The 25,049-nt window shown below is 29.4% G+C and overlaps 3 protein-coding genes across 4 annotated transcripts; 2 read left to right on the forward strand and 1 right to left on the reverse strand.

Moving 5' to 3' along the window:
- The first annotated feature begins 10,237 nt into the window (after positions 1 to 10,237).
- LOC111304417 (F-box family protein) lies at positions 10,238 to 16,068 on the forward strand. The gene is made up of 5 exons (XM_022900969.2): positions 10,238 to 11,784; positions 11,931 to 12,010; positions 12,178 to 12,356; positions 14,284 to 14,358; positions 15,474 to 16,068. The coding sequence occupies exons 1-5, from the start codon at positions 11,125 to 11,127 to the stop codon at positions 15,659 to 15,661; spliced, it is 1,182 nt and encodes a 393-aa protein (XP_022756704.2). The 5' UTR covers positions 10,238 to 11,124; the 3' UTR covers positions 15,662 to 16,068.
- Positions 16,069 to 17,299: 1,231 nt separating this feature from the next.
- On the reverse strand, positions 17,300 to 18,949 carry LOC149515262 (uncharacterized). The gene has a single exon (XM_089742403.1). The coding sequence runs from the start codon at positions 18,509 to 18,511 to the stop codon at positions 17,300 to 17,302; it is 1,212 nt and encodes a 403-aa protein (XP_089598529.1). The 5' UTR covers positions 18,512 to 18,949.
- A 2,721-nt stretch (positions 18,950 to 21,670) lies between these two features.
- Positions 21,671 to 24,866, forward strand: LOC111304418 (Holliday junction resolvase MOC1, chloroplastic-like). 2 transcript variants are annotated; one of them, XM_022900970.2, is made up of 6 exons: positions 21,671 to 22,263; positions 22,347 to 22,452; positions 22,560 to 22,612; positions 23,135 to 23,266; positions 23,553 to 23,625; positions 24,470 to 24,866. In XM_022900970.2, exons 1-6 carry the CDS (start codon positions 21,892 to 21,894, stop codon positions 24,559 to 24,561), a joined length of 828 nt encoding a protein of 275 aa, XP_022756705.2. In that variant the 5' UTR covers positions 21,671 to 21,891; the 3' UTR covers positions 24,562 to 24,866. The 2 variants fall into 2 exon arrangements, with proteins under 2 accessions (XP_022756705.2, XP_022756706.2); XM_022900971.2 differs by having other exon boundaries at positions 24,474 to 24,655.
- Positions 24,867 to 25,049: the final 183 nt, after the last annotated feature.

The raw sequence follows: 25,049 nt of genomic DNA on the forward strand, positions 1-25,049 counted from the left end.
ATAATATAAACCTAGTTGTGGAATTTAGCTTTTCTTTTTATCTTTTTTATTATTATTATTTGTGTTAATATATTTTTATTTTTTTACTTTATCTTTTGAATTAATTTATATGTTTAGTTTTATTTATCTTCATGATCATTTATCTTTTAAATTAAATTTTATTTATCTTTTTTTTAGTTAAATTATTTGTTAAAAAAAAAGAAAAAATAAATTAAAAAAATTAAGATTAGGTTTATTGATAAGCCAAAAAGTGATAATCAATTGAGTTGGTGTTGATATCAAATTCTCTTAATTTATCCTTTAAAAAGGATCTGTAATTAAGACAATGGGGACAAAAAAACTAGCAAAGAAAACACAAAGAGGGAGAGAGAAAACTAAGGAAGAACAGACAGAGAAAGCAACCATCCCATAGCCATTTCATCACCATCCCATAGCCATTTCATCACCTCTGCCAAAGCAACCATTTAGCAGCCTTCATCACCATCAACCTATCCTTATTAAAAATTGCTAGGCCAAATATCGTGCAATCAGAAACCAATAGTAGAAGTTACACATAACCAACCAACAATCTCATCGAAAACCACCAATTACTTCTACCATCATTTCTCAACTTCAATAAAAAACCAAGTTCCATCACCAACAGTCACACAATAACCAACAAAAACCACAATTCCAACCACACTAAGTTCTTAGAAAAAAATTAAACAGAGAGAAAGAAGGATCCACAATGAATAATCAAAGTATAACCTAATCTTTCTAGCAATCAATAGCAAGTGTAGAATATTAGAAAAAGAAAATTTTGATAACGTTGATCTTTTAGCTTTCTAGCCAAGAGCTTCTTGGATTTTTATTCTAGGATTTTTAAACCAAAAAAAAAAAAAAAGACAAGGACCAAAATACCAAAGATAGAAGTAACGACAACGGCAATGATATTTGTGTGGTCGATAATAGTTGATTGGATTCTAGGTGATCAGAACCTACAGAAAATAAAAGTGACAATATACTAAAATTTCTATTAAATCGAACAGTGGGAAAAGGCTAAAAAAGGCAGTGGAAAATCGGGGCTTAAACTTCATATCTATGTCATTAGAGGTCAACTTTTGAAAATTAGAGCTTAGATCCAAAACGAGGAGACCTAGAGTAAACAGCAATGAAATTTTAGGCTCCATCAAACACTGACCAACAGTGGAGCCTGGCGGCCAGTGATGGCACAGCAACTGATAGTGGTGGCCAAAAATCTAAAAAAAAAAAAAAGCTTTGGTAGAGATGGAGAGAAGAAAAAGAAAGAGAAAATAAGGAAAATTTTTTATTTTTTGCTTTTATATAGTGCCATCAAAACGATGTAGTTTTGCTAGATGAGAAATCTAGCTTGTTGAGCCATCAAACCAAGTTGAAAGTCATACTTCCATAGCCAAGCTGTTTTAGGCTACCAAATCGAGTTGTTTTGCGTATTTTTTTTTTTACTAATCTATTTTGTATTTTGTCTTTATATTATTAGTTTGATTTTAGATTTTTTTTAGAAAAAAATTTTAAGGGTTTAAATTTTAAAATGAATTTTGAATAAATAAGAAAAAGCCTTACCAACATATTGGAGGGCTTATGGTTTACTTTTAGAAAAATAAGATTTTACCAACATAGTGGAGAACCTTATATTTTTTAATAAAAATTAAGTTTTAAAAATAATAATAAATAAAGAAAAAAAATAGTTTTCGTAAAATCCTATCAGCATATTGGAGGATAATTTTTTATAGAAAATCTTACCAACATATTGGAGGATATTTATGAAAATAAATTTTTTTCTATAAAATTAAATTTTGAATATCCGATAATGAAATTGCTAAGAACATTGCAAATAACAATTTCTATGTAAATTCTTAGGTGAGAAATTCTTTCTAAATTTTACCAACATATTAAAGAATTTAGAAAAGATTTTCAATATCAAGATTCTTACATAACAAATAAAAGTTTTAACACAAATTAAATGAATAGTCTCCTTACATACTCATGAGGTGAATGAAAGTTCTTAAATTATTACAAACATATTGGAGTAATTTAATAATAATTTCCAATAATCAATTATATAGTAAAGATTTTTAAAACTTTGGACAACATGATAACAATTGATACCATTTTTTGGATAGGTGTTGTAAGGGTGATATAACCTTTTCTGCACGTAACTGTACTCTCAGACCTAAATCTAGTTTCGTAGACTAGAACCTACCTTTTAAAGGTACTCAAGCTAAACTTGGGATATCTCTTTAAAATGACACAGATTTAGTTAAGTAGTCAATTGCACCTATACAAAAAAAAAGATTGATGGTGACTACTCTTGTTGTGTCCAATAAGTTTATGGATTTATACGTTATGGCAAGATCTATGAACATAAAGCAAAAAAAATTAACTTGGTGATCAATATTAAATGCTGTTGTTAGTATACTGAAAAATGACTGAGAAACTAAAAGAATAATGTAACTTGATAAAAAACAACAATAAAAAAATCAAAATCAAAATAATTCATTATCATAAAAAATTAATATAATTGTATGGACAAAATTTTACCTATTCACAAATCGATACATTAGAAGAGTAGCCTCCTATCACTATTAGCTTAAATGGTTCTTTATTTATAATAAGAATTATATAACATTTTATAAATTGAAAGTAATTTATGTAGAGCAATTATAATGGGTTATTAAAGAATACATTTTAAAAGAGTAAATTATGTTTACAAATATGTTTGTTGTAATTAATACTTAAATAGAAAGAAATATTAGAAATATGTTTGCAATTAATTCAGCTTTTAATTTTGAGAAATTATTAAATATTTTGATAGTGAAGTTTTTTAACTCTACAAGCGAGACCAAAATGATGATTGTTAACACATAATTTTGTTAGGGCAAAATCCTAACCATTTGTGAAGGGCTTAAAATTCAACCTGATAATCTAACATTGCTTTAATTTTGATAAGGTTCTAAAATCAAAACTAAAGCCAATTTGACCTAAATGCCCTAAGGGCAAATCTAATCAAAATTAGTCAAATATAGTTAAACAAAATCAAATATGATCAAAATTGGTAAAATATGATCAAAATTGGTAAAAAATGATCAAAATGGTTAAAACTCAAGTCAATTTTCAAAATTTACAACAAAATTGGGATCATTGTGGTTTAAATTGAAATTTATAATTTTCAAAGCAATACAAAATTTTTTCACTTTAGAAAGTATAAAATTACCAAAATGCCCTAAGGTATTTTCTTAATTTGTCCCTTTAGAAGTTGGATTTTCGTGAAACTTTCAGATCACAATTGAATATAGTTTAATGATTTTTGATGCATTGAAAACCTAGATCACATCTTGGAAGGTTTTTTTCGTAATTTTTGTAATTTGGCCTTCCCAAGGTTAAAATTTCACAAAAAGCTTCAAATCATGATTTAGTATTATTTAATGATTTTTGGAATATTGAAAATCTTGATCATAGCTCAAAAGGTGTAAAATCACCAAAATATCTTTTTGGGGTATTTTTGTAATTTGATCTTTTCGAGGTTAGTTTTTTGCAAAACTTTTCGGTTTATGCTTTTCAAATATTTGATGATTTTTTGTGCATCCGAAACTACTGTAGTACCTTAAGAGGAAGAAATTAGCAAATATCTCTTGGGGGTTATTTCATAATTTGTTACTTTGCTAAGTCAAAATTTTACAAAAATTTCAAGATTTTTATTTCATATTATTTCATTATTTTTTGTGCTTTAAAATCTCAAAAATGAACAAAGGATTATTGAGTTCCAAGAAAATGACTTAAAAATCGAAAACTTTGTAGTATAGGCAAAATTGTCTTGTCACTTGGTTTTAATGAATGTTAAAGTTCAACCTTTGGCAGCATGCATCTTGGACTGTTAAATGATCTTGAGGAGCTTGATCCAATGATGAAAGTTAGCTCCTTAAAACTAAAAATAAAGGTGAAACTTAGACCCTTTGATGAGTTTGTGATATAATGGTTAGGATTTAATTTGTTTTTTGCAATTTGGATGAAGGAGCAAATGACGTTTTTTGCAATTTGGATGAAGGAAGCTCGTGAAAATGAGGAGAAAAAAAGAAAGAAAAAAGTCTTGGCAGTTTGCTAGCTTGAAGGTATATAGGTATATTTCCTTTACTTTTTATCTTGCATTTCATCACACATTTATCACATTTTCTTACCATTTTTCATTTGATTTTCTATTTTCTTGTAAGAAATTTGTAGTTCTTCATTTTTATTTTTTTATCAAAGCTTGAATCAACTTTCATTCAACTAATTAATAGTTTGGTTTAAAGCTAGAAATCAAGCAACAATTAAAGAAACATAAGACCACCATTGATGCCATTTGGAGGTTCGGCTAACCTCCCTTTCACCATGGTCAAACCTCATTTTGGTTCCTTTTATTGTTTCTTGCTTCCAAAAGTTGCTTGTGATAATTAAATGGTAAGTTTGTTTGTTACTTGCATATATTTTAGCTTTTATTAATATATGTATCTTATTTGTCTATGAATGTTTGGTTTCATGATTTCTTTTCCATTTACTTTGTTAGATGCTTGATAAAACTTCTTTAACAATATCGATGCCTTCAAATGATGAACACAATGGTGATCAATGCTTACTTAAATGAAATGAAATGCAAATGTGGTGATGGAAGTGCATGAGAGGCTATGCCATGGGAGGTTCTTGGTTTGGCCAAACCTTCCTCTTCATTTTATGTGTCGTTGTTACTTTGATTCATATGTTGGATTATGTATTTATTATGATTTTTATGTTTTTTAGGTGTTGAATCAATTTTCCAATGAAAAAAATGTTGTTTAATGGTTGGTTTTAGTGATTTTTTTTATGTTTTTTTTTTTTTTAAGAAAAATTGGTGGAACATTCATCCAAATTTTGAAAATTTTCATTTCCATTTGAATTTTGATACACAAGTTATTTGTGATTTAGTTTTGTAAATACCTAGGTTTGTAATTATTTTGTTCCATGTTATGATTTTGTCACTGCATCATTAATGGTATTTTTGTAATTTGTAATATCACGTGCATAATTCCATAAAACCTCAAATTTGAAACCTAAATCATAAAACGTAAACCCTAAACCATAAAACATAAACCCTAAACCCTAAAACCGTAAACCTTAAATCTTAAAACCTTAAACCTTAAATCTTAAAACCTTAAACCATAAACCACTTCCAAACCTAAACCTCTTTAAAAATCAAACTAACCCCCAAACAAATCATGCATTTGCATTTCATTTTACATTATTATATGCAATCATAAATTATCATATATTCATACTTTGTCATTCATATCATGCATTCATTATATATTATGTTCATACATATCATGCATAATTTTTTTCAACATGAGTTTTCAAAAGAAAAATGTTTTAAACAAGATAACATCTTAATTAAATATAATCTTCGAGATTTGGCTTAACTATGGATAGCAACGGGTCAAGTCGATACAGGTTTTTGTTCGTCCCTAACCTAACACGACTTTAAAAATTTAATAGTCGAAATTGATATTAAAATATTATTTTTATATCCGAATCTGACTTGACCCGTATATGTTTAAATCTGCAATCAACTCGATTCAATCAGAAACTAATAAAATATTATTTAATATTATTTTTAATATAAAATATTATTTTTAACTATAAATATAAAAATAACTATATAAATATATATAACTATAAAATTAAATAAAATATATATCGAGTCAGATTATGGCAAGTTTGTATAAAACTCGACCCTAACCTTTTTTTAAAAAATCCAACTTGACCCGACTCAAAATCCAATTAAAAAAAAAAAATGACCCTATAAGGTCAGGTCAAGTCGAAATCCGACGCGTACAGGTTTGATTATCAACCTTTTGCCTAAATATAAAGGGATTTTCGATGATTATCATTTATGTAAGGTGTTGTCTCGGTTTTAATGAGACAATTTAAAAATCTTTAAATTAGAAATATTTTTAAAGCTCTACCTAATTATAGAAGTGTAAAAAAGGTATTTCAATATTTAAAAAGTTTTTATCTTGATCTAAAAAAAAATTAATTTAGATTTGTTTTTGTTTTTTGAAAAAAAAAAGAAAAAGAATTAATTTTAAAAATTAAGAAAAATATGACTATTTTTACCAAAATTAAAGGATAGTATGTAATCAATTGATACCATTTTTTACGAGCTTTGTGAGTATGCTAATATTGCTCTACGCATAACTAACTCTTGGACTTAAACTCTAATTTCGCGAACTGTAAATTTATTTTTTTTTATAAAATTTTTAAACCCGTTTTAAAATATTTTATTAAAAGAACAAAATTTTTAAGTGACTAATCACATTATAAAAAAAAATGATGGAGATTCCTATTTTGTTTTTATCAAAATATTTTTAGCTTTCGTTTTTTAAAATTTTTCATTCGTTTGACTTTTTGATCACCCACTCCCTCGAGACGTCACGAGAATGATACATGTGCCTTATATGTTTAAAAAAAATTATTTAAAAAAGAAATGGCATATATGTTATTATCTTAACCTCACTTGTGAAGTTAAAATATTATACTGTCAGTGTATTAAATAATTTTTTTTATTTTAGATTTGAATTCTTAGCATTATATGACTTATATATTCATTACATAAATTATTTCTTAATTAAATACTAAAATTACAAATGTCAGATAATCATTACTTTCTAAGCATATTTTTTATTTATAATGTCCATATTTAGTATTTAAAATTAAGAATTAAATGTATTTTAAAGTAATTTAAAATAATTAAATTGTAACTTATTTATAAAAGACAATAATATTTGATATTTTTAAGAAAATAAATATATCTAATTTAGTCAAAATATATATTTTTAAAATAAAAATTTTATATCAGAATATATTAAAATAATTAATGTAGGATATGTGATGATTACTTAATACCATTTACATATTAAAAAATAAATTATTAATATTAAATTTTTTTTATTTTTAATTTTTATGTATTTATATAAAATTTTAATATTACACCTTTAAAGTATTTGTCGTCATAATTTTTCAAATCTTCTAGCATTTCACGGACAATTTAACCAAATGAGACTTGGAATGAAAATTTAGTCCAACACTAAAATATTATCTTAGTCAGTAAAACAAAAGAACGTTACCTTGGAAGCTGGAACTCCATTTCACTTGGAGCCAGACAAAGGAGATCCAAAAGCAACATGCACGTGCAGTCACTTGTTTGTCCATAGGCTAGTGGACTTAACCGTGCTTTCCCAGTTTACAGTGTCACATCTGTTAATTTAAAAGAAGCTTTGATAAGGTGATATGAAAAAAAATAAATAAATAAATAAAAGTGGTATAATTTAAAATTTTGATTAAAATTATATATAAATATAATAATATTAAAATATATTTTTTATTTTTATATTAATATAAATTATAATATATAAATTTTATTTAAATATAATATAAATATATAAATTATTAATATTTTACGTCACATAAATATATAAATTATTAAATATTACTCACCCTTCCATAACCTTAACGAAGATCTTAAACTAAAATTTTAGGCGCAGTTCCATTGTGTTAGCATGATATTAAATAAATCATATAAAAATAAATTATAATTCATTAGAAATTGCATAACTCATGTATTTTCATTAAAATAAAAGTAGATTTAAAAATAATTGATAATAATATTAAAATTTTATATTTAATTTGGATGACATGAAATATTATCTGACATATTAAAATGGATTAACTTTTATAAAAAAAATGAGATATTGATTGTTAATTGTTTGAGACAGTAATTCAGACATAGATTTTGAATCAAGAGAGGCAATTTATAAAATTTGATCTTAAAATCAGTTATTTCAAGGTGCAAGATTTTAATAATTAAATCAATCTGTCCTTTTGTCTTTGGTACTACACAAATGCTTGTTAGTTGCTTGGGAATATCCTTGAAAGCTAGTGATCATTAATTAGATCACAATGAATTGGAATTAAGTTTAACATCTTAATATCTTATAACTTGTTTGACTATTTCATCTATATTATTAATAAAGTGCTGACTGAATTAGGTATCATTGAATCCAAGTCAATAAATTGACAAAACTCGATTTAATCATAGTAAATATATATAATAAGAATAAATTAAATTATGTTAAAGGTCTTTATATTTTGTAAAAATTTAAAAATTAATCAATGTGTTATAATTCATATAAATTTAGTTTATGTATTATTTTAATTTGATAATTTTAGACTAATTACTAATTTCATCAATTTTTTCTATTAAAAATGTTAACATGACTATTAACTTGATGACATGAGCGTTAAGTTTATTGATGTAGCGTTGACTTGTTAACGCAAAAACTTAAATTAATGAAATCAATTATTAAATTTTATAAATGATTTTTATATTTATACAAAATTTGAAATTTAATATTCATATTTGCACAAAATTTAAAATTTATTCCCTTTAATATAAACATATTTTGGATTTTTTAGAAAATTTATATTTTTAAATATTAAATTTACATTTGTCATTTTTTTAATTTCATTTTTGAAAGTTTTTTATTTTTTAATTTTTTAATATTTAGAAATTTTCTAAAAATTTTCAATATTTTCAATTTTTTAGAACTTTTCTAGTTTTTTAAAAAATATTAAATTTTTTTTAATATTTTAATATTTTAAATAAAAATCATTTTTTAAAAATTTTTATGTTTTCCAATTTTAAAATTTTTAATCAAAATATTTAATTTTTGGTTTTTAACATTTTAAAATTTTTATAAAATTTTTTATATTTTTATATTTTTTATGTTTTTAGAAATTTTATATTTTTTTAATATTTAATGAAAATAAATAAATAAATAAATAAACAATAAAAAAGACATAGGTCTTTAGAATTTGTTCTGTTTAATATATTTGAGATGGAAGAACATAAAAATCTAGATAAAATAGAGACATAGCAAAACATAAAATGTTTCATATTTCAATTTATTCTTCATTTGAATATGATAAAAAACAAAAAACCTGTAAAAATTTTTAAGAACTTATAAACTCTTTTTTAAAACATAAAATATTATAAAAATTTTCTAAAAAAATAAAAATTTTTAAAAAATGAAAAATTTTAGAAAAGTTCCAAAAATAGAAAATAATAAAATTAAATATTTTATTTAAATAAAAATGTTAAATTTTGAAAAAAAATAAAAAAATTTTAAAAAAAATTAGATTAACAAATTAAAATATTGAAAAAAATTTTAATATTTTTAAAAAACTACAAAATTTATAAAATTTGAATAAGAGACTATTTATATAATTTAATAATTGATTTTATTCATCCAAATTATTACGTCAATAAGTCAACATTACATCAGTAAAGTTAACACCACATTAGTATTGTAACTATCAAAATTTGACAAAATTTGTGATTAGATTAAAATTATCAAATTAAAATACTATGAAAATTAAATTTATATGAATTATAATCTAAGGATGAAATTTTAAATTTTCACAAAATATAGACTTCTTACATAATTTGACCTAAAGGATATAAATATCATTTAATATAAAATTTAGATATTTTTAATTAATTTTGCTTTGAAACTTTTTACACATACAATTGAAAAAACTATCAAATACTTTTATACTTCATATTTACTATAATTTTTGCTCAATTAGTATATGGGCATTAAAAACATAGATTAAAAAGAAGGAAAAGTTGATAACACAATTAACTTTTGAGTATTTGTTTGATAAAAATTTTAATAAATTGTTGAAAAATGTCAAGAATGTGGGATCACTATCTCCAATACTCATCTGCCACATTGTGATAAATCAATGGTTACCTGCCCACTGGAACACATCGCAAACGTAACCTATAATAATATCAATGATTCTTACGATATAATATATGATACGGAAATAATAAAAATTATTATATAAATTTAATAAAAATAAAGAATAAATTTTATATTTAATAATATACTTGTATGATAATTTTTAAGATATAAACATGGTACGCATGATAGGAATTAACAGAATTAACAGATCTACTAACGGTTTCTCTATCTGGCTACACGAATTCTCCTCCAACTTGTTAAAAACTCGACAAAGTCACAGACAAAAACAAATGCTATAATTTTCATAAAATTTTGCACTTCACTACTTGTCTTTTTAATATCCACACAAAATAAATATCTTCCTTTAACCTTAACCGCCAATTCATTGCCTTCCTCTAGTCACCGCTACCCATATTTTCCTTTACCAAGAAAACAAAACAAAAAGAGATAGAGAATTTGATGAAGAATAACAAAATGATGAGCTAAGGTGAGTTCATCTTCTTCCTCTTCATCAAATTTCTCAATCTTTGTCTTTGTGTTTTTGTGTCTTTCTTGCAATCCCAAACTAACCCAGATTTGTTGTTTTTTTTTCCCTCACCTTATTATATTCAAAAGAAAAAGGAAAAGATTTTTCATGTTATGTTTTTGTTTTGTTTCTTAAACAAAGAAAAACTTTTTCAGAGATTATTTTGGATATGGGCCTTTGCATTTAGACTTATTATCTTTAATTATCCGGGCGTCAGAAACCCATATCAGATCTCAGTAACCCCAGCATAATCTTCCTTCATTCACCTGTTTGGCTGTTTTTGGGTGCATCCACTAAATCTCGTGCTCATTACATGACAGCTGTTTAGGTTGTCTGTACGGCTGAGCCTTTTCTTAAAAATTAGAAGAAAAAAAAGAGAAAAAAAGGAGCTCCCTTGTACTTGTTAACCTTTCCTTTTGGGGTTTCGAATTGGTTGTGAGGTAATTTATCTGTTTACCAAATTTTGTTTTTGAAAAAAGAGAAATTTTTCCTCTTGTATTATTATTAATCTTTATTCTGATCAGACCTTGACAGGGGAGGCCCACCTTTGGGGTTTGGTGGGCTTTGATATTTACCAATAAAACCCCCCAGTTTTTGTTTTCTTCAAAGTGTGATATTTTGAAGATCCCACTTTGTCTTCGAAGGGAAGAAGAGGGACATTTGGGTTCTTCCATTGATTTTTTTTTGGTTTGCCTTACATAATTGATTTTGAGTTTTTGACCGATAAAAGAATTCCCTTTTTCTTTCTTTTTTTTTTTTGGAATGCTACTTTATCTCTTCATCACTTGTGTCCCCCTCATCTTTTTTTTAAAGTCCCTAACTTTGAAACCATTCGCAGTCTGGGCAACTGAGACTAGATTATTGTCTCCCTGGTTTTGGAAAAAAATTTCCTTTTTTCCCATTTCCAGGTTGATCAAAAATAGTCTTAGTCTTAGTTATTTTACCACAATCCTTTCCAAAATGTCTTTAACTTCAAAAGTTGATAACTTAGAGGAGGTCGAAGAAGGCGTGATGTCAGTTTTGGACTTACCAGAATTGGTCTTGGAATGCATTCTTGAAAGGCTACCACCTGATGGTCTTTGTAGTATGGCAGGTGTTTGCCGCACTTTAAGAAATAGGTGTATTAGTGATCATTTATGGGAAAAACATATGAAAAAGAAGTGGGGTAGAATTATTGGTCCTGCTGCTTATAGAGAGTGGCAATGGTCTAAAGCTTTAAGAAGGGATTCAAGTCATATAAAACAGGGGAAGCTAAAAGGTTTAATGAGGATTTTATCAATTGTTAGGCCATCTTGGTGGATTAAATCAAAGGTTGATGATAGTAGTAAGCAGAGTTCTTTGCCAGATGATTCGATCATGTCTTGGTTTCTTGCTCTAGAAACTGGCAGATTCTGGTTCCCTGCTCAGGTCTATAACCGTGAGGTATAGATTCTGAACCTCCAAAATCCGAGCTGTAAAATCAGCTATACATTTATGCTAATACCAAATTTTAATCAGCAGTTTTTTCTATTTTTGTTTCGATTCTAAATACCTTTTCTTTTTTCTTTTCTTTTTTTTCTGCTTTGTAGAGTGGCCATGTTGGGTTTATGCTCTCATGCTATGATGCAGAACTCAGTTATGATTCTCGCACTGACAGCTTCCAAGCAAGGTAATTTGAGAGTCGAACATAATTTTGATGGTGGTTTTTTTGTTTTGAAACATTCTCATACTCTGTTCTGGAAGATTAAATTTGGTTCTATTTCAAAGGATCAAAATAGGCCTAATGCTTGGATATTAAACTGGCGTATTGATATAAGACTGGTTTGATAATTTTAGGTACCCTCCACATGGAAGGAGGGCAGTGGCCATAGAGAATAGCGTGCCATGGGAAAGGCTAAGAGCACCACCTGTGGATACTTCGCCACATGATCTTCATATTTCTGATTGTTTGAATGAGCTACGTCCAGGAGATAACATTGAGATTCAATGGAGAAGAAACAAAGAATTCCCTTATGGTTAGTTCTTCATACCAATCCCTTTGCAATATTTCATAAGTTTATTTTGTTTTCCTCTACAGCTACTTGGAATGCTATCCTATGGAGGCTTGTTAAATTTATTTCCAAAATTTTCCTCAAAATTTAGGTTGATTTAAGATGAAAAGAATTGAAAGAAGGGTTTCATGAACCTTCAAGCAAGAACTGGTGCAGTGTTCAGAATGATGAGTTCACATATATATTAAATTTGTTCTTTTTAAGACCTAAACCATCAAACAGCTAATCAACTTTCCTTTGAAGAAGACTTGTTCAACCTTAGTGATATCATTACTGACTTTAAATATCATCTTAATTTCTATGATGAGTAAAAGGAAAGCTTTTAATTAGGTCAAATTATGATAATAGTCTTTGTAATTTAATGAAATTAAAAATTCAATCTTTTTATTATAATTTATTTTTATACTATTTTAATTTGATAATTTTAGTTCAATCTTTAATCTCATCAAAATTTTACCTTTAAAATATTGATGATCTAAGTATCAATCCTATTGACGTAACTTTAACTTTACTTACATGACATTGATTTTGCTAACGTGACAACATTTAATAAATGAAATCAATTGTAAAATTATGCAAATAATTTTTATATTTATACAAAATTTGAATTTTAGTCCTTTTAATATAATTTATAAAAATCTCATCCTTGTACAAGTTTTTTTTTTTTTCTTTGAATAATTTTCTCATACAAGTCATATTTGATAACATTGGTCCAATTACTAATGTCATTAATTACTTTCCTTCATCTTTGCTGATGTAACCATTATTTTTTAAAAAATCATTTGAAAATTAAAAACATCATATTTTTTAAAATTTTTGAAAAATTAGAAAACCCAAAAAATTAAAAAAAAAAATGATGTTTTATGCTTTTTTATACTTTCATAAAACATTAAATTTAATTTTTTTTAAAATTTTTTAAAAATTATATTTCTTGAATTTTGTTAACAATTGAATTTTAACTTAAAAAAATGTTGAATTATTTAGAAAATTTTCTGATTTTAAAACTATTTATTTTTTTTAATAATTTAATTTTTTTAAAAAAATAATATGTCTAGAATTTTTGTGAAAAATCAGATTTCATTTTTCTTAAAAAAATAATTTTTAATTTTTATAATTTTATAATATTTACTAATATTTTATTTTCCAAACAAAATTTAAAAATATTATTTTTTAAAAGATTAGAATATTAGAAATTTTTAATTTAATATTTTTTTAAAATCCAAAAAGCCTAAAAAATCATTTTTTTCTACCTTTTTTATCATTTTTAAATTTTTCAGATTTTTTTTTTAATTTTAAAAACTTTTTAATATTCAAATAATTTTTCTAAAAAGATAATGGTTAGATCAACAAAGTTAATGAAGAGTAATAGATCATATTAATAATTAGATCAATATTATTAAATTCAACTTGTACGATGACACAATTTTTATAAATTATACTAGAGAAATTAAAATTCAAATTTCGTGTAAGTACAAAAATAATTGCACAATTTGACAATTGATTTTATTCATTCATATTGTCATGTTAGTAAAGTCAATATTTACGTCATCAAGTTAACGGCTACATCAACATTTTTAACAGCAAAAATTTGATAAGGTTAATGATTGGATTGAGATTATCAAATCAAAATAGTATGAGTACTACATTTCTATAAATTATAATAAAGAGATTAAGTTTCAAATTTCGTTAGAATATATAGACTATTATCATAAGTTGACCTGAGAAAAATACTCTGTTCACTTTTTATAAGAAGAATTGTTAATCACTGTTCAAATCAATCTTCTACAAATAATTTAGTGCAATTGGTATGCCTACAGATTGCTTTTAAATAGTTCATATTAATAGTTTTATAGTGATTCTATTGCTGATAAGATTGTCATATGTATTGCAGGTTGGTGGTACGGTGTCGTTGGTCACCTGGAATCATGTGATGGGAATGAAAATTACTGCCATTGTCATAGTAGTGGTAAGTTGCTCTCTTCTTTTCTTCTATCAAAGCACTCTATAATATTCCATAAGATTGCCTAGAAAATGGGAATCTAACTACCAATTGTGTCAAGAAATATTGCTTTCGTACAGCAAGCATCCAGTTTTATCTGCGTTCTAAGCAACTCCTAGGGGCATAACTTCTGTATCTAAGATGTCAACACAAAATGGAAAAAATCTACTCTTGTTTTGAAGAGTTGTTTCAAATTTTGTTACTTATGTCTAATATTCTTGAAAGAAGATATTTGCAAATTGGGAATGAGATCAATATACTTTCATGGAGGACACCCAGTTTAGAATAGGTCGCTTTCGTGAATCTCATTTTTCCAATACAAGGGCCAGACAATGTGCTGTTGGGTTGGTCCCCAAAGACAAATCACTATCATGATGCCATAATTTCCTCCAGCAATATGATAACTTCTGTCTCAGCAGAAATATTTATGGCCAACCACACTGAAAGAACCCAATGTCTCCTATGGACCCTGCTTGTTTGCTTCTTTGGAATCTTTAAGCTATGTGGGGCTGCAATGGTTGTTCTACAAATCTAAATATTCATTTATTTTCTGTCTTTTTTTCACAAGTTCGGAAACCAACAGAGCTCAAATGCCCCACTAGTCAAAGGTACATCAGCACCAAAGAAAGGGTTTCTTTTGGTAATCATTTGCAACTTGCACATTTGTTGCAATAAACATACTTTAAGCAGACAAGAAAGCCTCAGTGTATAATTGTAAAAGCATCTTGCTTTTATGATCTTGCGCTTGTTAGAAGTCAATTTTTGACTGAGTAAAGACCTTTCATTCATTTCAATTCAAAAGGTACATCGTTTTTTCGAAAGATGTTTTGTTTCATCCATTATCTTATAACTCAATTTTGGGATTCCCAGAAATTTTCTTGATTGATTATTTACTTTTACTCTAAATGGTGGAACAAACTGCAAAATGAGAAATGTTGTTCTTACAGTTACAGGAACTATAATGGTGCTTGAATAAAAGCTTTAATTATGGGTATTCAGTTGAATAGACAGTTTTAAAATCCTGCATCATAATTGATGTTTGAGTTATTGCCTGGTTTCTAACATCCGAGTGATGCTAACAGACACGGTGGTGTTAGAGTTCAATCATTACACCCCTGGCTCAAGGTGGAGTCGTACAACAATCAATAGGAAAGACCATCGAGAGGAGGGAGGTGAGGCAGATGGATTTTATGGGGGAATCAGAAAACTTAGCGGCGAGGAGGAGATTTCTACATGGAAGCGGCTCTGGCCATCCAAAATCCTGGAATAGCCGTGTGCATAAATACGCATGCTAATGTCACCATGATTTGAATGCAAATGGTCTATTTTTCCTTCCAACAAGGCAAATTTATCAAGTTTTTGCTCTAAATGGTGCTTCTGGAAATCGAAAATCTACATCAAAATTGCATAAATATTCTTCTATTTATCAACTCGGGTTACTCGCCATATCCCACTATCATGTAAAGTTTTTGTTGAAAATCATCTGGGAGCCCATTGATTATTGAAAGAATAGAGAATGGCAACTTTATGGAACAGGTGATGTTGGATTATACTAAGAGTAGTCTTCTTTTATTCCCATTCATCTTTGGATTTTTTAACTTAAAATCTTGAAATGGAGTCTTAAGCTCCAACATTTGGAGCGTCTGTGTATATAATGAACTGAAAAATTTTAGAGTTCGCTTTTGTCTATAATCTCTTTCTTGCAAGTGTACATGTTACGGGTCGAGATTTAAGCTCCGAACTCGTGCGATTCCGGGACCCAGACATTCACCCTTCCGACGTCCTAGATCAGTCTTTCGTCACGGTTCACACCCTTGTGAGGTATTGTCCGTTCTGACCCCCTGGCCTCACGGTTTTATCCTACAAAAGGCGTCTCACAAGGCGAAGATGGTGTGAACCCTTTTATACCTCAAGGACCTTCTTATTATGTTCGATGTGGGATTCAGGACTCCCCTTTAGGTCCGTGTCATTCTCCCGCACCCAATCTCGTGACGCCCTCGTCACGGAGGCTGACCACCCTGCCTACCTCCCTCGAGGTGCTCGGCGTGGATCGAACGGTTTAGGGCTGACTCTGATACCACTTGTCACGGGTCGAGACTTAAGCTCCGAACCCATGCGGCTCCGGGACTCAGGCATTCACTCTTCCGACGTCCCAAATCAACCTTTCGCCACAGTTCATACCCTTATGAGGTATTGTCCGCTCTGACCCCCTGACTTCACGGTTTTATCCTACAAAAGGCGCCTCACAAGACGGAGATGGTGTGAACCCTTTTATACCTCAGGAACCTTCCTATTATGTTCGATGTGGGATTCAGGACTCCCCCTTAGATCCGTGACATACACACTCGTACACTTAACTTTAAAAGCAAAAAAAAAAAAAAAAAAGAAGTAATTCCATTAAAAAGCAAACAATACCCGAATTATTTAAGGAAAAAGATGCAAACATATTTCTTTTAGTAGATTATGGAAGTTAAAGTTATATCATAGTTTGTTGCCAGATTAAAGGTATTTTAGGGTTCATGTGATCCCAACATGCTATGATGTTTGGATTCACATGATCCCAACATATATGATAAATATACTATGAAGATGATAAACAAAGCTACATCAGGGTTCATATGATTCCAACAGACAATGATGCTAACTAAAATATATATATATATATATATATTATTGATATTTACCAAACAAAAGTCCAACTTGGTAGCTGGCTTGTGTATCTCACATATACAGGAACTAGCAGTTCCTTTAGCCAGCCTTTACACGAAGATCAAGAAATTAAGCACCACTGTTCACACAACAGAGACTCACGTAAACATCTAGGGACTGATTTTTAGGCGAGTTATAAACACAATGTCAAAGAAGAAGAAAATAAAACAAAGAAAGATCTACTCCATTGGTTACCCTTTCACCGCACATATTTGGCCCCGTAACCCACACAAAGCAACAACTTTGGTCTATATTGTACAAGTGTCATTCGGGTCACTCCAGACACCCTCTTTTCCTCATTGTATTGTGTTAATCCCATCCATTTAAAGCTAAATTTCCTTATAAGGTTTGGCCTTGACTCTGTTGCATTTGAACTTTTAGTCTTGTCCTCATTGCTTATTTTTCTCATGGATCCACTCCTGAATATAAAGTTCTTGATTTTTTGTCTCTTGGTTTCCTTCGTACAAATTACTCCTGCCCCCACTGTTGGAGTGATTAAACTGGGCTTTCTGGGTTTTTCCTGCTCCACGTTTACAAGCCTTGCTCGCCTTGCAAAAAGAACTCCCTTGGGTTCTGCCAATTTTATTGAGCTTTTCTTTACTTGTCTCACCTGCTCTTTTCGGCCCATTTGCCCGTTTTGACCTGTTGGAACCGACATCAAAAAGGTTGATTCATTGCTCTCCACCCTCATGTTTAAGTTGGGCTCTGATTGTCGTGTTGGCAATATGAGACCCATTTGATCAATTTGATGTCTGCTTGGGCCTGACAAGTCATTGGTTCCATTTGGGCTTTTCCCCCTAAATGGTGACATGGACTGAGCCCGTCTATTATTTTGTGCTTGAGATTTCCAAAAATTTTCATCCTTGACATTCTCCAACGCTACCATGAACGGATCAAAATCATCATTCCACAAGCTCCTACGATGAAATGGAAGTCTTAGGACACCAGTTGGCGACCTGGGGGATGATAAAGTTGAGCTTGGTTTATCAAACTTCTTTTCATTGGGATACTGAAGTCGTGGCGGAAGCGTCAGGGGCATGACTTTCCCATCAGAAAATAGTTCATCAGCAAATGCCATGGCAGGAAGTGATTCCTTACGAACATGGTTTTGAAGTGGATCCTCCAATTGGGACTTACACTTCTGCTCCGGTTCAACTTCATATTCATCAACATTGAAAAAACGACTACTTTCAAACTCGAATTCATCAACATTGGAACTCGAACCTTTACAAGTTTTTGGTGTTGTTAGCTCAGTGTGAAGATCATATGCAGCCTTCAGGGTCCTTCGAGTGGGACTAGTTGGGACGCTATGGAAACACAAACCTTCCAGGCTGATTCTCCTTGGGCTGGCAGGGGCACTTGTATAGAGAGTATCATTTGGCGTTTGAGGTGTCATACTCATAGTTTCCATCCTGCAAAAGCCTTGGCTGGCTACCAATTTCAAGATTGTTAGCTGGCTTGGAAAACAGATTCTGAAAACAGAAACCAATTTTAGCTGCTGAATTGAAGGGAACCCCACTTACATGCATTCATATATCAAAAGCTGGGTCAACAGCTTCCAAATTATTCTTCAAAGCTTAAAACTAGCTATTAGTAATATATTCAGGAGAAATTCCGGGTTCATGTCCCTAGAGCTATCTGTTTCCGACAGCTTACTACTAGCACTCAAGATTATATTCAAAAGGCAGAACTTGTATATTGTCAAAATATTGTCAGTATGACTAATAGTTTATTACTTTCGTGTCTAAATAAAATTGCAAAACAACTATTCCTAACCTTGTTGTTTTGTGACTGATCCAAGACCAGACATTTGTCTATACAATTGTTGGAGCATATACCGTTGCCTGAAGAGACCTGGCTTTGTAACTTGTTAAATAATTTATAGAAGTTCAAGTAGAAACAAAATAAAGTTTCTGCCAGGCAGTTTTGTCTTTGGCCGTAGTTCGGCTAATGGATTACAAATATTAAAATTAAAATTTATATCTATTAAATATCATCTTTTAAGGATGATTGAATGAACCAATTAATTTAAGTTATAGATATGTATTATCTTCATTTGGATCTTAGGTATCATGCTAAATAATTGCTAAGGAAATCAAACATCCTGGCTTTGATTTCCCCATGGTTGTTAATTCTAGCACTTGAGTCACGGAGCTTGATCTTTGTTTGATAATAAATCCAGACAATTGATATCAGTCAACCTGAAATCTAGCTCGTGAAATATTCCACAAGCAAATTATGAATATGGTACTGAATATTGGAAATCTATTACTTAATTTTGTTAGAGAACAGCAAAAAGAGAGTACCCATGTGTCATCTGTTCCTTCCTCTATTCTTTATTTTATTTATTTATTTATTTATTATTAGATAAATTTTATAAAAAAAATTTATAAAATAATTTATATTCAAATGGTTTTGATTCGAAACGATTCAATATAAGTATATTTTTTATTAAAAAAAATAAGATTGAATTGTAACTTTTGGTTTGAAATTGAGATCAAGTTAGAGATGAATTTAAAATATTTCGCTTTATCTTGGATCTTCATGTGACCTTTTTCTCTCTTTTTTTTTTTCATTTTTTTTGTTTTTTTAAAACTTTTTTTCTTTAACTTTTTAACATTTACATTTTATTTAATAAATTTTGTAATAAAAAAAATCAATTGAAATAGAAATGATAAAATAATCCATAATGAATTTTGATTCGTCAAATCAAATTGATGCACCTTTTTTTTAATTCAAGATAATTGAATTTTTTTTTAAATCGAGTTCGAGTCAAAGTGAGATTTTAAGTGTTATATTTTGATCTTAATATATATAAATTTTTATTTTTTTAATTAAGTCTATATTTATATATTATTAAAAATATTATTTAATATTTTAATTTAATAAATTCATGTACCATCTTATTTTACTTTTTTGTTTTTAAAATTTTATTTATTAGATAAATTTTATTTTTTAAAAAATCAAGAGATGTAGGGATGAGAAACAATCTATATCCAACAAATTTTGATTTATCATGATTCAATCGATATGATTTTTTTTTTTCAAATAAAGATTGTACTAACTTATGCTTTTTTAAAAATTTTGGGTCAAGTCAAAATCGAATTTGAGATGTTTTATCTTAATTCAAATCGGAATATATAAAAATATATTTTTTATTATTTATTTAATTTATATATGTATTATATTAATAAAAATATTACGTAATACTTTAATGTCATAGAAAATTGCATTTATATATAATTAAATTTTAATTTATATTAAAAAATAAATAAATTATATTTGTTTATGTATTATCACCCATTAAAACCTAAAATAAAAATTTACTTCTCTCATATTTAAAACATAATTTAAAAAAAATATATCCCACAATGAAATGCAGATCTGATTTTAATATTTTTATAACAAATATATAAATTATTATTAGCATGAAGGAAACCTTGGATTTTGTCCCACCTAAAGTTAAAACGGTATCCAAACCAAACTATTTAGTTGTTGATGTCGGAAAGTATTAGTTATTGCCATATAAAAAGAAATTCTCATGCTGTAAATCTTTTAGAAAAAATTGGCATAAAATAAAAAAAAAAAGAATATTATAAAAATATTGCAATTAGCCTAAATGGTTGTACGTATAATTTGTCTTTAATAAATGTAAAGAAGTCCAGTGGAAAGCGTGAATTGGAAAATTTGACTTAAATAAAATATATGTTGATGTATGTATGTTTATATTGATGTATGAATATATGTATATCATATACATATACGTATGTATACGTATATATATATATATTATATAAAGATATGTCCAATTGCGCTAAATATATATTTAGATGGCGACTTTCATTTTTTTTGCCCACAAACTCCTGGTTTTTAATATAGACGAATACGATATTAGTCGCTGTTATTAAAATTTTATGAATGAAGCTAGTTCTTTTTGAATTATTTTTTTAATAAACAGAAATTTTTTGTTGATTAAAAGAAAATTAAGGAAGAAGAAATGTTAATAATGAATAGTTACCACTAGTCCGGTGATGGAATTGGGTTATGTTGGCGGTACCAAGAGCTTGATTGTTTCAGGGATAAGTTGTCAGCAATGAACATTAGCAAAAATCAATAAAAATCAGATGCAGACAGCTTGAAAAAGAAGAACAAACCACGAGCTTAGAGATCAAGAAAGAGAGTAAGAACAAGAGAGAGAAATTGTAATTTTTATTCATGAATAATCCTCTGGAATTATAATTTATTTATACAGAAAATGGAATGAAGATTTACAACCAGATCAGATATCCTCTCCAATCTGCTAACAAAATTAACACACATGAAGAGAAACAAAAAGCTGATTCAAATCATGTTTTATTTTTTAAAAAAATTTTTAATCGACCACTGAATCCCCATATATTTATTTTCTATATTTATATAAAAAATAAAATAAAACTTTATATTATACTAGTTTGTAACATTCAAATATTAATTTTAATAATATATTTCAATATTAATTCTAATAACATATTTTTTAAAAAATTATGAAATTCAACCTAATATGATTTAAATTTTAAAGAGATTGAACCCTGTTAAAATTTTCATTTTAATTAAAATCGATTACTCTTTCCTAGAGAAAAACCCCAATAGGCTAAAGAAATGCACCCACAAGCGAGGGACACGCCTTAAAGCCGTTAAGACAGCGGAAGCGTATCCTTGAAAAACAAACAGCCCCTGCACAATTTTTTTTCCCGGGTTTAAGCAAAAGCAGGAATTACGGGTATAGAATGAGAGGAATTGAATGAATCTTCCATGGAAACACAGTTACTAAAACCCCATCCTCAAATCCATTACATGAACTCACTCTCCTCTAAGCTAAAACCCCTTCTCTCTTCTTCCTCTTCTAAACTTGTACCCTTCTCCTCATTCTCTCTTTCTCTAACCCCAAGCCACCACCCATCATCATCAAGGAGAAGGGTTTCTGCAAGGAACAGCCTCAAGCTCTCTGCTGATGCTGCTACTATGAATGAGGGTTGGTTGGACTCTCTGTCTTGCCCTTTACCGCACAGCGGAGAGGGTCCGACCCAGACCGATGCGGATTCCAGTTGGGTCATTGGTGTTGACCCTGACCTCTCTGGTGCCTTGGCCATCTTGAAAACTGACTCCTCCGGTTGCACTGCCCAGGTACATTTTGCTAACTAGTTAATTGGGTCATAAAAATTTTGCAATAGGTTGGACATGGATTTTCTTACTAAATTGTATGGTAGGTATTTGATACGCCGCTGTTGCCTGTTCGAGTTGGCAACAGAGTTCGAAAACGTTTAGATGCCAGGTCTATTATTCAGTTGGTTCGAAGTTTAGAGGCTCCAATTGGTATGTATGATCATGATTTGCTGTGTGTGTAAAATACAAGGTTGAAATTCTGTTTTTGACTCCACTTGTTTTATACTTCGGCATTGATTGAGCTTGCCTTACTTCAGGTACTTCTGCATATATAGAGAAATCTATCCCCTTTCCGAAAGATGGGAAACAGGTCAGCGTTGTTACCACACAACAGAATGTTGGTTGGACCTTTTCAAATTAGTTTTATTATTCCTGGCTCCTTCATCACTGCTGCTATTTGTCTCTTTTCCTTGCAACTCTAATTTGTTGTGCTAGGCTTTTCATTGGTGCTATTCCTTGGTTTATGCTTGAGCTATGGACTGCTTATGATTGTAATCCCTTGTGAAGGCAACCGATCCTCTACAATTCTGTTGCCTTAAATGGTTTGTAAGTTATTTTTACTTTGGGTACATATGGAAGCCTTTAAGGCTTGAACTACACAAAGGGAGGTAGCTCTTACCCATCCCATAAAATCCAGCCTTCCCTTACCCAAAATCCTAACTGACACCTTCAAGTGGAAATCGCTAGCTCTAATTGTTTGTGTGTCCTTTTGTGGACTTTTTCTTTTAGCATCTTTACTTCCTTATTCTCATACATTTATCCATAGGAAAAAGAAATGTTGGATCAATTGTTCCAAGATTTAGTTCTTGATGAGGTTATTTTCTAATGGCAGGGCTGGTGGAGTGGAGGATTTGGGTATGGATTATGGATCGGGATACTAGTTGCCTCAGGGTTTTCTGTAGTTCCAGTGTCATCTTTGTTGTGGAAGAAAGAGTTTGAACTCACTGGAGCTGGCTCTACAAAGGTTGGTATATTAGTGTTATTATTCAATGATTGATTCATGCCTATTGACCAAGTTATAATTTGAGCTAAACGAGGTAGACAGTGCATTTATGGCACCAGATCTGTAGCTGTGAGTCTAAGAAACTAATCAAGCTTTTTGAAGTTTTTCTTTCCATGGGCATCAGTCTCAATCATTGCATGCAGGAATGTGTCTTATGTTTCACGGCATTAATTTAAGCTATTATTGCTGTGTTAATTGTGATTTTTACAAGTTTCCTTTATTTATCATCATTTCTGGTTTTTGACAGGATGATAGTCGGAGAATTGCATCAACTTTGTTTCCCTCATTGAGTGATCTATTAAAAAGGAAAAAAGATCATGGTATGTTTTCTGGTTTCCAAGACATAGCAGTCTAATCTCTATTCATTATTGTTAACACTTAACAGTATAGAACCACCATTTGCATTCCATAAAATTTCCTTCCATCTGCTTTATTGTAGTCCATATGATTATTTTTCTGTGCCCTTTATTTCCAATAGACATTAGTCTCATTTTGTTAGTAGAAAATTGCTTATAAGCTCTTAATGGCTAAAGCTATGTGATTTTTTTTTTCTGCCTTGTTCCCAATCAACTTGCTAGGATAAAACTGTCTCGTTTCAACTTGTTGGCTGATGCTACTCAGCAAGCCCTTTGTGCCTATGCTACCTTTGAGCCTTGACAAATTAACATACTGATCTGTGAAATGGTATATTTTCTTTTATGGCTGTGCTGATTGTGGAGATCATGAAGTTAGGTGATACAGTTGCTTTCTCATCCTCAGAGTCTTGTACAGTAGCAAGAACCAACTAGTTAAGTAGTTTCAATGCCTTTTTATGTATAAACCTTAGAATCTGGTGACTGACCATTCCCAATGTTTTACAACCGAAGTCTGAAAGAAATGCAGCCTGCAGAAGTATTAAAAGCTGATGTCCATAAATATGCTGCCACCCAACATCCTAAGTGATTCATGCAGTGTGCATCATGGATCACATGCTCCTCATAATTCACTACTCTTAGCAAATGGATCTTTCCAATTGTAGATTTTGTTTGAGTTTTGACCTGATAATGGAAGATAAAGTTTGATTTAAGCAAGGTCTCCCTAATTTTATTTATAGATCTTCTCTCATTGGCATTTGTTAACTTGATTATTTTCTCATTGGCTTCTGTTTTCTTTTGAACTTTTAAGGAAGGGCTGAGGCTCTTCTCATTGCTGCATATGGGAAAGGCCTGAGAATGAAGGTAGATCCATCACTTGAAACGGAAAATTTGGTTCCATGAAGCCAGCAGTTTGTGCAGGCGGCCAACTACCCATAACAAACTTCATTACATTGCTACAATTTGAACAGTTAACCATCTATTAACGCTGATTTGATTGGTTAATACTTAATGGTATGAAAATGGGAAATTATAGACTGCAGCTTGAAGATTGCGTTGGGAGAGCTCTAATGTCTCTAAGCTTATTGAGAGTAAGGTAGCTTGACTGGAGTTGTATATTATTCTTGTGGAACCAATATCCTTGCAAGGTACATGCTGTGTAAGTTAGCACATGAAGTAATATTTTCAAATGAAAAGCATTTTTTTTATGGAGCGATGTGCAATTTTGCATTTATATTTCCTCCATTATTGTTATGATATATTGCAGTTTAGCTTTTACGTAAGTTCTCAACATGGTTTCATTTTCCATCCTAGTAATTAGGATACACGTGGAAGCCATTTCTGTCGGTGGATGTAGGATTTGATGCTATATTTATTTCACATAGCTCTCT

The sequence above is a fragment of the Durio zibethinus genome, chromosome 13, assembly GCF_047325235.1.
Source record: "Durio zibethinus cultivar Kanyao isolate XHJ-2024 chromosome 13, ASM4732523v1, whole genome shotgun sequence".
NCBI classification, from domain to species: Eukaryota; Viridiplantae; Streptophyta; class Magnoliopsida; order Malvales; family Malvaceae; genus Durio; species Durio zibethinus.